Raw genomic sequence first — 12871 nt, 5'->3', positions numbered from 1 at the left:
GAATTTCAGCGAGTACAGTCCCAGGTGACTCAATCTCTCCTTATAGTCTAACCCAGGGGTGTCAAACTCAAATGCACAGTGGGCCAAAATTAAAAAATCGGTACAAGTCGAGGGCCGGACTGGTTCAGCGTTTATTGCAAAACTTATTGAAATAAATTTATTACACATATTAACCTGGAACTAACAAAGCTTAGGTTATTGTCTACAAAAACAACATTGAACATTAAATTTAAAAAAAATCAGTTGCATTTATTTCTTATGGCTTTATCTGCAGCTTTTCCGGAGTAATTTCTAATGAAAACATTTTTTCCACAGGCCAACACTCTGTGATTCACACTAGTCTAAGCCAGATACTTGGCATCTCATCTTGGATGCAAGTTCATCAATGTTTGGAGTCAGGCTCTGAGCTGAGGAAATCCTCAGAATTGAGTGAAGGTGTTCATCAGAAAGACGACTCCTGTGTGATGTTTTGTTTATCTTCATCAAAGAGAACAGTTGTTCGCACAGATATGTGCTACCAAACATAGAGAGCATTTGAGCAGCTTGGGTACGCAGCTGGGGCATTGTGTCGGGAATGAAACGTAGAAACTGTGCAGCGCCCACCAAGTCATACTTTGCCTTGAGTGTGTCACTACATTGGAGTTCAATCAGCTCCATTTGTATGTTGGTTGGTGCGCTTTCCACGTCAGCTGCAAATGGATTACTGAGCAGTTCAAACCTGCTTTTTTGGGCTTCAAAGTCGGCAAATCGCCGTGTGAAGTCGGCACCAAGTATGCTAAGTTTTTCAGCAAACTTTGCACATGGGAACACTGTGGTAGAAACCTGCTCTTTCATAGTTTGGCAACACGGAAAATGGCTCAAGTTTTCTTGCTGCATCTGCGTCTCCCACAGGCGCAGGTTGGTTTTAAAAGCCCTCACTGCAGCGTACATGTCTGTGATCACACGACCCCGCCCCTGAAGCTGCAGGTTGAGCGCATTGAGATGGCTCGTGATGTCACACAGAAACACCATTTCACAAAGCAACTTTTTATCCCGGAGCTCTGTTGTGTCTTTCCCTTTGCTTTCCATGAACTGACAGATCTCCTCACGCAACTCGAAACATCTTTTCAGCACTTTTCCTTGGCTTAACCATCGCACCTCTGTGTGATAGGGCAAATCATTATATTCTGAACCCAACTCCTCCAGAAACGACTTGAACTCGCGGTGATTCAAATCTTTGGCTCTTACGAAGTTAACTGCTCGTGTTATGGTGCTCATTATATGTTCCATTTTCAAGGCTTTGCCACACAACGATTCCTGGTGTATGATGCAGTGATAAGCTGTCAGCTCACCTGCGCCGTTTTCCTCCCGCATCTTCTCCCGGATCCTGCCCACCAATCCACTCTTACTGGGGCCAGCTTTAATAGTAATTAGATATTATCTCGCGGGCCAAAGATAATTCCACCGCGGGCCAGATTTGGCCCGCGGGCCTTGAGTTTGACATATATGGTCTAACCCCTTCATCTCTGGAATCAACCGGGTGACCGTCTTCTGCACCACCTCCAAAGCCAGTATATCCTTCCTCAAGCAAGGAGACTAGAACTGCAGCCTCACCAGTACCCTGTACAGTTGCAGCATAACCTCCCTGCTCTTAAATTCAATCCCTCTAGCAATGAAGGCCAACATTCCATTTGCCTTCTTGATAGCCTGCTGCTCCTACAAATCAACCTTTTATGATTCATGCACAAGCACTGCCAAGTCCCTCTGCACAGCAGCATACTGCAAATTTTTACCATTTAAGTAATAATCTGTTTCATTAATAATAATACTAGCTGTTTGACATGAAGTGTGACAACTTAAGAAACTGGGAAAGGTAACGGTGGAGTTAGGAGACAGCATCAAGTGCTGAAGAAATCAATGTTGCTTCATGTGATGTTCTGATTGGCAGAATGTGGGTGAGAAATAAGGAGGAGGACAAAAATGGACAAATACTTGAGGCATTGCAAATAATAGAACAAAACGCACACAACACAGGAGGAACTCAGCAGGTCAGGCATCATCTACGGAAATGATGTTTTGGGTCAAGACCCTTCTTCAAGACTGGAAAGGAAGGGGAAGATGCCAGAATAAAAAGATGGGGGAAGGGAAAGGAGGAGTAGCTAGACAATGATAGGTGAAGCCAGGTGGATGGGAAAAGTGAAGGGCTGGAGAGGAAGGAATCTGACAGGCGAGGAGATTAGGCTGCTCCTTTGCAAATAATAACTAAACAGGATAGAAATGGGTCTAGGTGGTTGTAGACCCCTTCCATATGGATGCCATTGGGATTATAGTTCATAGTTTGGTTTGAATTTGGTGTAATTTTACCACATTAGCCAAAACTCTGAATGTTGGAGTTTACTTTGATAGAACAGTGTTGTATTATCTTTGCTTAGGTTCGGAGACACAATGGGCACAAGTGCCAGTACCAACCAGCAAGCTGTGTCATCTGTCCAAGCTCAACCTGAGAGAGATGTCAAATTATCTGAAGCTGACAATCATTCTGAGGTTATAAACACACCAGCAGGGTTGGCTAAATCCTTTGTCACCAACAAAGTGGCACGTGTTGTGATAACGTGAGTAACAGCATCAGGGGAATTAGGGGAATTGCAGCACCTATTGTTTCAAATCCAAACATTATGGTTCAAAAATGAAATGAGTGATAGTCATGAATACATAATACGCAATGAAATGTCTGTGTGAAGAGAGTCATTTCAATTGGAGTATAAGGAATTTTGAAAGCAATCAGTATATTAGATCAATTGAAAGTCAAGTGAAGCATTTCATTATGAAATTGTTATTTATTAATGTTCACAAATCCTCCATATGACCATGTGGAATTCCTCCTGGTAATCCAGTTTCTTCCCATCCAAAATGGCTGTTATTTGAACTTATCACTGTCAATTGCCAAGATTGTATAGGTAAGTGATATAGTCTGAGTTTACTTAATCAAGATTAGTTTAAATGAGTGGCTGATCGCTGGTCCAACTGTTTCTCTTTATTATTCTGTGACTTTATATTCATGCCTGACAAAGATTGTTTATTCAGAAATTTTGAATTGATCAGGATTTTAGGAAGAGAAGCTTTCAAATTTCTACCACTGTTTGTGTTAAGAAGTGTTTCTAAGCATTACCATTAAGCAGCTTTTCCTGAATTTTTGTAGTCCTGTAATACACTTCAACCTCAAGTGAAAGTTTTTCTTTAACTGCCATATTACGTAAACTTAAAGAATGCACATAGATTATACTGATCTTTCTACATAGAGGGAGATCAGACGATAAAATAGGCTGTTGTTGAAGTAGACTAAGTAATTACTTTCAGATGAGAATTTAACAAAATAATTAAGACCATAAGATATAGGAGCAGAATTAGGCTATTCAGCCCTTTGAATCTGCTCTGCCATTCCATCATAGCTGATTTATTATCCCTTTTAACCCCTGTTCTCCTCCCATCTCTCCTTAACCTTTGATGTCTTAACTAATCAAGAACCTCCACTTTAAATATACTCAATGACTTGGCCTCCACAGCTGTCTGTGGCAATGAATTCCACAAATTCACCACCTTGGCTAAAGAAATTCCTCCTCATCTGTGTTCTAAATGGATGTTCTTTATTCTGAGGCTGTGCCCTCTGGTTCTAGACTCACCCACTATAGGACATTCACTCTATCTCGGTCTTTCAATATTCCTGTCATGAAGAAGGGTCTCTGCCCAAAACATAGAACATAGAACAGTACAGCACATTACAGGCCCTTCGGCCCACAATGTTGTGCCGACCCTCAGACCCTGCTTGCCATATAACCCCCCACCTTAAATTCCTCCATATACCTGTCTAGTAGTCTCTTAAACTTCACTTGTGTATCTGCCTCCACCATTGACTCAGGCAGTGCATTCCACGCACCAACCACTCTCTGAGTAAAAAACCTTCCTCTAATATCCCCCTTGAACTTCCCTCCCCTTACCTTAAAGCCATGTCCTTTTGTACTGAGCAGTGGTGCCCTGGGGAAGAGGCGCTGGCTGTCCACTCTGTCTATTCCTCTTAATATCTTGTACACCTCTATCATGTCTCCTCTCATTCTCCTTCTCTCCAAAGAGTAAAGCCCTAGCTCCCTTAATCTCTGATCATAATCCATACTCTTTAAACCAGGCAGCATCCTGGTAAATCTCCTCTGTACCCTTTCCAACGCTTCCACATCCTTCCTATACTGAGGCGACCAGAACTGGACACAGTACTCCAAGTGTGGCCTAACTAGAGTTTTATACAGCTGCATCATTACATCGCGTCTCTTAAACTCTATCCCTCGACTTATGAAAGCTAACACCCCATAAGCTTTCTTAGCTACCCTATCTACCTGTGAGGCAACTTTCAGGGATCTGTGGACATGTACCCCCAGATCTCTCTGCTCCTCCACACTGCCAAGTATCCTGCCATTTACTTTGTACTCTGCCTTGGAGTTTGTCCTTCCAAAATGTACCACCTCACACTTCTCCGGGTTGAACTCCATCTGTCACTTCTCAGCCCACTTCTGCATCCTATTAATGTCTCTCTGCAATCTTTGACAATCCTCTACACTATCTACAACACCACCAACCTTTGTGTCATCTGCAAACTTGCCAACCCACCCTTCTACATCCACATCCAGGTCGTTAATAAAAATCACAAAAAGTAGAGGTCCCAGAACAGACACCACTAGTCACAACCCTCCAATCTGAATGTACTCCCTCCGCCACGACCCTCTGCCTTCTGCAGGCAAGCCAATTCTGAATCCACCTGGCCAAACTTCCCTGGATCCCATGCCTTCTGACTTTCTGAATAAGCCTACCGTGTGGAACCTTGTCAAATGCCTTACTAAAATCCATGTAGATCACATCCACTGCAATACCCTCATCTATATGCCTGGTCACCTCCTCAAAGAACTCTATCAGGCTTGTTAGGCACGATCTGCCCTTCACAAAGCCATGCTGACTGTCCCTGATCAGACCATGATTCTCTAAAAGCCCATAGATCTTATCTCTAAGGATCTTTTCCAACAGCTTTCCCACCACAGACGTAAGGCTCACTGGTCTATAATTACCTGGACTATCCCTACTACCTTTTTTGAACAAGGGGACAACATTCGCCTCCCTCCAATCCTCCGGTACCATTCCCGTGGACAACGAGGACACAAAGATCCTAGCCAGAGGTTCAGCAACCTCTTCCCTTTCCTCGTGGAGCAGCCTGGGGAATATTCCGTCAGGCCCCGGGGACTTATCTGTCCGAATGTATCTTAACAACTCCAACACCTCCTCTCCCTTAATATTGACATGCTCTAGAACATCAACCTCACTCATATTGTCCTCACCATCATCGTTTCCTCTCAGTGGTGAATACTGAAGAGATGCATTCATTGAGGACATCACTCATTTCCACAGCCTCCAGGCACATCTTCCCACTTTTATCTCTAATCGGTTCTACCTTCACTCCTGTCATCCTTTTGTTCTTCACATAATTGAAGAATGCCTTGGGATTTTCCTTTACCCTACTCGCCAAGGCCTTCTCATGCCCCCTTCTTGCTCTTCTCAGCCCCTTCTTAAGCTCCTTTCTTGCTACCCTATATTCCTCAATAGACCCATCTGATCCTTGCTTCCTAAACCTCATGTATGCTGCCTTCTTCCACCTGACTAGATTTTCCATTTCACTTGTCACCCATGGTTCCTTCACCCTACCATTCTTTATCTTCCTCACCGGGACAAATTTATCCCTAACATCCTGCAAGAGATCCCTAAACATTGACCACATGTCCATAGTACATTTCCCTGCAAAAACATCATCCCAATTCACACCCGCAAGTTCTAGCCTTATAGCCTCATAATTTGCCCTTCCCCAATTAAAAATTTTCCTGTCCTCTCTGATTCTATCCTTTTCCATGATAATGCTAAAGGTCAGGGAGCGGTGATCACTGTCCCCCAGATGCTCACCCCATCCATTGTTTAGTCTTTCCCATAGATGCTGCCTGGCCTACTGAGTTCTTTTAGCATATTGTGTATATCCCTTTCAATATTTGGTAGGTTTCAATGAGATCCTCTCTCATTCTTCTAAACTGCAGTGAATGCAGAGCCATCTCTCATATGTTAACCCTCTGTAATAAAACCAACGTAACTGAAAAGAGAAAATGTGAGTGCTGTGTGAAAGAATCTCTAAGGTCAGCTCAGTCTTGGTTTGCTGTCTATTACCTGTTTCCAATTGGTTTGTTGGTACTTTATACTAGGCCAGCTGGGATGAAGAGGGTGGGTGATTTAAATGTATGACCTGTGAAAAGACAGAGAGGGTCCCTGTAGCTCATGTTAGTAGAACAAGTTCCATTTCAATCACTCTAGTTCAGGGCTTCCCAACCATTTTTATGGCACGGACCAATACCATTAGGCAAGGGGTCTGTGGACCCCAGGTTGGGAACCTCTGATCCACTTGAAGAAACATCAATGATGAAAATTAAAACAAAAAAAATGCCATTTAAAAACCCAACAGGACAGGAATTGTCCATGAAAGAGAAACAGAATTAATGTTTTGGTTCAAGAACCCTTTATCAGAGTTGGGGAAAGAGAAAACTAGATAGAAACATAGAGCATAGAAAACCTACAGCACAACACAGGCTCTTCAGCCCAAAAAGCTGTGCCGAACATGTCCTTACCTTAGAAATTACCTAGGCTTACTCACAGCCCTCTATTTTTCTAAGCTCCATGTACCTATCCAGGATTCTCTTCAAAGACCCTATTGTTTCTGCCTCCACCACCATCGCCGGTAGCTCATTCCATGCACCCATCACTCTCTTCATAAAAAATTTACCCCTGACATTTCCTCTGTACCTACTTCCAAGCACCTTAAAACTGTGCCTCTCGTGCTAGCCATTTCTTCATGCTAGGTAGTTTTCAGTTGCAGTGAAGGTGTGGGAGGGAAAGAATCGATTGGCTCAGGGTTTGCAGAGGCTTTAAACTATTGATGAAACCATGTGGTTTATAGATCAGTGAGCAATGTAGAGTAAAAACAAATAAAGGGTCATACAAAAACTATCCGAGCTCTGGAAAATGCTGATCAGAACAGGCAGTATTAGCAGAGAATTTATATCTTAAATGTGTTACTGATGTGAGCATTGGCCAATAAAGAAGGCAAGCTAGTTGAAATTATTGAATTAAATATTGGATCCCAAAGTCTGCAGAATATGAGGGGACCTTCTTTACCCAGACAATAATTAGCACCAGGAATGCATTGCTTGAGAGAGTGCTTGAAGCTGGTTTGCTGATAGCACAAGCAGAAGCCATGAAATTGTGAGCCTGATGTCAGTCATGAGTAAATTATTGCAAGATATTTTAAAGGACAGTAAATATATATATATAATTGGTATACAGGGCCTGATTAGGAATAGGCATTTGTGTATGGTCGATATTGTCTAAGCAATCTTATTAGAATGTTTCAGGGAGGTTACCGAGAAGGTTGCTAAAGGAAAGGCAGTAGATGTTGTCTATGTGGACTTTAGGAAAGCCTTTAAAAAAAGTTCCACGTGGGTGGATGTCCAGTAGGTTCAGCTGCCTGGCCAAACGAAGTAGCCAATTGGATCAGAGAAATCAGAGAGGAGCTGATGGTGGTCTCTGTGACTGGAGGTCCGGAACAAGTGATGAGCCACAGGGATTGGTGCTGGGTCTGTTCTTGTTTATCATCTTTATCAATGATTTAGACGAGCCCAATGGCCTAATTCTGCTCCTTTGTCTTATGATAATGTGGTAAACTGGATCCGCAGATCTGAGGATGACACAAAGGCTGGAGCTGCAGAGCACAGTGAGAAGACTATCAGTGCTTACAAAACGATCCTGACCGGCTGGGAAACTTGGCTGAAAAATATCAGATGAGATATAATGCAGACAAGTACAAGATGAGAAACCGAGCAGTTTGCCTCCCCTGCAGCCACGGGCAGGGCTCATGAAGACGAGACCTGGAGGGACAACCTGTTAACCGAGCCTTCCCTGGGAGCTCTGACGGAACGAACGTACCCAGGCTCCCCAACCTGGGGGACAGGCGGGAGCGCATCAGTCGCCCCTGTACCAGGGAACCCAAGACGCCATAGCCATGGCAGACGCCACTGGAGCAAGATGAGGATCAAAGGGCCTTGACGATTTGCGCCTCAAAGTGTACCCTGAAGCTCCTCAGATACAACGGTACCAGCCGCCTGGAGCCTTACCCGGCGCAAGTCAAACTTGCCGCATGGCACAATGGATGAGCCCCACCGAGACGGCGGTCCATCTTGTCCTGGCACTGGAGGGAGAAGGGTCCTGCGGGCCTTCCTCGACCTAATGCTGGTGGAGCAGCGTGACTGCAGGGCGCTGGATAAGGGAATGAGGGAAGAACTGCGCAGCAGACAGCGCCATATGGCAGAAAGCCTGGGGGCATTAGCAGCTGATCCCCACCACTGTGCTCGGCGTAGCCACCCCCAGTTCCCTCCCGCGGCCCAGGGACAGCTTGCCCTCCACGCCCTGTAAAGGCACTGCCTTCGGCAGCATGTTCGCCTGATATCACCATCATCGCTGGCCGAGGCGGAAAGGACAGAAGCGACCTTGGCCACCGGTGTTCCAGCGTCGCCCCGCATGCAGCGTGCCCGGGATTGTGTCACCGAGGTGGAGGAGGAGCCCGTGAGACAGGTCCCACCTCACCGCAGGCCACGATGTTACCGGTGCGGTGAGGCAGGTCATTTGGCCCGGGACTGCCCCGCACCGGCACCACGCCACAGCCCAGCGCAGCCACCGGGAAACGCCGAGCGGGCAGCGCCACCCGAGTCCTCCAGCAGAACCCCTCCGGGTGGGCCGTTTGTGTGAAGAGTGAGGCTTATACGTGGACTGCGTGGTGGAGGGCATCAGATGCCGGGCGTTGGTGGACAAGGGGGTCAACCATCCCTACCATTCGTCCTGGTGCTCCCCCCAACACGGACCAGCCATCCCACCTGGTTGGACAACGATGGCTTCCAACTGGCGACGGTCACCGGTGACTGTGCGGCGATGTGAGGGAAGAGGAGGCTGCGCATCGCAGTGGGGAGAAACGCAGCGGAGCATGAGATGTGGCTCGCCGACAGCTGAGAGTCCTGCATCCTTGGCCTGGACCTGCTGCCCCGCTGGAGGGCCCGTGTGGATGTGCCGGGGGCAACACTCTACCTCGGTGCCGAAGCCGTGGCTCTCCGGCAGGGCAGCTCCAGGAAGCGGTCCCAGCGGGAGCCGCAACCACCACCGGTTTCACAGCGGCCTGGGGCAGTGCAGCACCTCTGGCAGCAGCCCAACATCACACAGCTGAACCAGGGGCAGGTGACCTCCCCTCCATGGCCCAGCAGCTGTGCAGCGAACAGATGAGCGATCCCGCGTTGGCCCGGTGAGGGGAGAGCTGAGTGTGGGACGACGGCCGGAGTGGGCAGAGGTCTCCGTCATGGACCCAGAGACCAAAGCCCTGTACTCGCATTAGGGAACGCTGGAGGTCCACGATGGGTTGCTGTTCCGGCAGTGGCAGTTGTCTGATGGGACTGACTCTTGCAGCTGGTGATGTTGGGCAGGCTGTGTGAACGCTTCTACTGGCCTGGGTATATAGAACGTAGAAATTTACATTACACTACAGGCCCTTCGGCCCACAATGTTGTGCCGACCATGTAACCTACTCTATAAACAGTCTAGAATTTCCCGAGCGCATATCCCTCTATTTTTCTAAGCTCCATGTACCTGTGAAACAACCTCTTAAAAGACTCTATTGACCTGCCTCCACCAACGTTGCTGGCAATGCATTCCATGCACCCACCACTCTCTGTGTGAAAAACTTATCCCTGAACAACCCCTCAGTACCTATTTCCAAGCACCTTAAAACTATGCCCCCTTGTGTTAGCCATTTTAACTCCGGAGGAAAGTGTCTGGCTATCCACACAATCAATGCCCCTCATCATCTTACACACTTCTATCAGATCACCTCTCATCCTCTGGCGCTTCAAGGAGGAAAGGCCGAGTTCACTCAACCTATTCTCATAAGGTATGCCTTCCAATCCAGGCAACACCTTTGTAAATCTCCTCTGCACCCTTTCTGTGTTTTCCACATCCTTCCTATAATGAGGTGACCAGAACTGAGCACAGTACTCCAAGTGGGGTCTGAACAAGCTTTTCTTTTCTGCTTAACTATCTTTTCTTCAATTTTTGTGCAATGTTTCTTTAACCCTACCATCCTTTCCTGGCCTCAATGGAACAAACCTATGCAGAACTCTATGCAAATGTTCCCTGAACATTTGCCACATTTCTGCCATGCATTTCCTTGAGAACATCTGCTCTCAAATTCCTACCTAATAGCATCATATTTCTCTTTACCCCAATTAAATGTTTTCCCAAATTGTCTGCTCCTATCCCTCTCCAGCACTATGGTGAAGGAGATAGAGTTGTGGTCACTACCTCCAAAATGCTCTCCCACCAAGAGATCTGACACCTGACCAGATTCATTTCCCAATGTCAGATCAAGTACAGCCTCTCCTCTTGTAGGCTTATCTACATATTGCACCAGGAAACCTTTGTGAACATACCTAACAAACTCAACCCCATCTAAACCCCTTGTGCTAAGGAGATACCAATCAATAGTGGGAAAGTTAAAATCTTCCATCACAACAACCCTATTATTATTGCACCGTTCCAGAACCTTCCTCCATATCTATCTGCTCCTCAATATATTATTGGGTGGTCTATATAAACACCCTGTTGAGTTATTGCCCCTTTCCTGTTTCTGACTTCCACCCAGACTGACTCAGTAGACCATCCCTCCATAACTTCCTCCTTTTCTGTAACCGTGACACTATCCCTGATTAGCAATGCCACGCCCCCACCTCTTTTGCCTCCCTTTCTGTTCTTTTTGAAACATCTAAAGCCTGGGATACTCAGCAGCCATTCCTTCTCCCAAGTCATCCAAGTCCCTGTTATGGCCACAGTGTCACAGTTCCACGTATTGATCCACGCTCTAAGTTCATCCGCCTTGTTTATGATACTCCTTGCATAAAAATAGATGAATCTCAAACCATCAGGCTGAGTGCATCTTTGCTCTAACACCTGCCTATTCTTCCTAACAAACTCTCTATAAGCTGTCTCTACTTTTGCTCCAACTTCCCCATCCTCTGCCTCTTCACTTTGGTTCCCACCCCCATGTAATCTAGTTTAAACCCTCCCCAACAGCATTAGCAGGATGTGGAGCTGTTCGTGCATCGCTGCGATGCTTGCATGTCCTAGAAGGGGCCGGGTCACCAGTCTAGGGTGTCAATGCAGCAGTACATGGTGGGGGCCCCAGTATTGCCACTCCCGGGAGATGGAACTATCCCACAAGTTGGGAAGCCACTGGAAAGGGCCGGAGAAGGTGCTCAACCTCATCTCCGATGTGGTTTATTGGGCATGGTTGCTTGAGCAGCGGAAGACAGTCGTGCTACACTGGGACTGGCTGGCACCATCAGCCCTTGGCCACCACTAACCCAGCAAGGCTGAAGGAAGGAAATGGCACTCTGGGCACCCTGCCTCTTGCCTCACACAAACAGGTGGCAGTGTTGACACACACCAGGACTTCTGTATGTGGTTCAGTGGTAACTGTGATCAGCCATTATGGAATGGTGGAGCAGACTCAATGGGCTGAATGGCCTAATTCTGCTCCTATGTCTGTTCGTCTACATCCCTTTACCTTTCTGATTTTTGAATTTTCTCCCCATTTAGAAAATAGTCTGTCTTTATTCCTTTCCTCTACCAAAGTATATGACCATACACTTCCCTACACTATATTCCATCTGCTACTTCTTTGCCCCTTCTAATCAGTTTAAGTTCTTCTGCAGTCTCCCTGCTTCCTCTATGCTACCTGCCTCACCACCATCCACATCCTTTTCATCTGCTCTTTCTAGCCCTGCTTCTCTTTTTTTTGTGATGTTATTGTCATTTGGGATTGCCACATGCATTACTATTGCTTTCTTCTGTTCCTTGTCCAACTGGCGGGTTGGTTGGCCAGTACCTGCTTAACAGTCTGTATTTGTAAGTCCTACAGGATCTTAGCTCTGTCATTCTCCACTACCCTCTCAGGTGCTTCCCATTTGGACTTGGGAATGTCCAATCCATACTCAGCGCACAATTCCTGCAACTTGGTTGTGCCATTCCGTGTATGCTGTCCCTGCCTGTACTTTGCACCCTGCTACTGACATAAAGACCTGGAAACTACTAACAATACATGGAGTATTCCATCCAAAGTCCAATGTCAAGCAACTGTACACTGGGATAAAGGAGGATGGATAATTGGAAGTGTCAAGGCCACAATCCTGGAAGAAATGCAAAACATCCATGTGTATATCAGAAAGATGGCTCCTACTTATGAAACCGAAGGGTGTTGATGCTCGTCCTCCTAATGAGGTTGGGTCACTCCGTGCTGAGCTGATTTAGTGAGATGGAGAATGGTTTCAGGGTGGATCATGGTATCATGGCGCCTGGGTCCAGATCCAAGAGCGAGGCACTACCTGGTTCTTGCACAGTTTCTACACCGGCACAGATATCCCGGAATCCCAAGTGTCAGGAATGGAGGTGAGGGTCAGGCTGATTTTGCTTACCCTCCTGCAAGTGTTCATTCCTCTCTCCACTGCGCCAAGGCTGTGAGCTGATCTGCCTATTGTGCTTTTTTGCCCTGCTGGGGCAATGAATTGGCGACCAAGGCTGCTCCTGGAGTGGATCTGGGGTCTCAGTCTGGTTCGGAGTGCCATTGGCTTGCTTCTGTTGTTTGCATGATCGTGTTTTTTTTCTCTCTTTCTCTGTGCAGTGGTTTCTGGGCTTTTTTTTAAAAATGGTGTTATTTGGGTTTCTTGCT

General features: G+C 46.5%; 2 protein-coding genes across 3 annotated transcripts in view; one reads left to right on the top strand and one right to left on the bottom strand.

Annotated features, from left to right (window-relative positions):
* The window catches only part of LOC140720763 (uncharacterized), a 106141-nt gene extending 104872 nt beyond the window's left edge, over window positions 1–1269 (bottom strand). Inside the window, exon 1 of the mRNA XM_073035599.1 lies at window positions 794–1269. Within this exon, the coding sequence (XP_072891700.1) occupies window positions 794–1269 (476 nt within the window). The remainder of the gene's footprint in view (window positions 1–793) is intronic.
* Window positions 1–12871, top strand: part of LOC140737588 (paladin-like) — a 357859-nt gene that overhangs the window by 9820 nt on the left and 335168 nt on the right. For both annotated transcript variants that reach the window (XM_073064040.1, XM_073064030.1), the window contains exon 2: window positions 2412–2591. In XM_073064040.1, the coding sequence (XP_072920141.1) occupies window positions 2425–2591 (167 nt within the window). In that variant the 5' untranslated portion in view covers window positions 2412–2424. The remainder of the gene's footprint in view (window positions 1–2411; window positions 2592–12871) is intronic.

The sequence above is a fragment of the Hemitrygon akajei genome, chromosome 2 (assembly GCF_048418815.1).
Source record: "Hemitrygon akajei chromosome 2, sHemAka1.3, whole genome shotgun sequence".
NCBI classification, from domain to species: Eukaryota; Metazoa; Chordata; class Chondrichthyes; order Myliobatiformes; family Dasyatidae; genus Hemitrygon; species Hemitrygon akajei.
The sequence above is the reverse complement of the archived record's forward strand: the minus strand, read 5'-3'. Positions and strand labels throughout refer to the sequence as shown.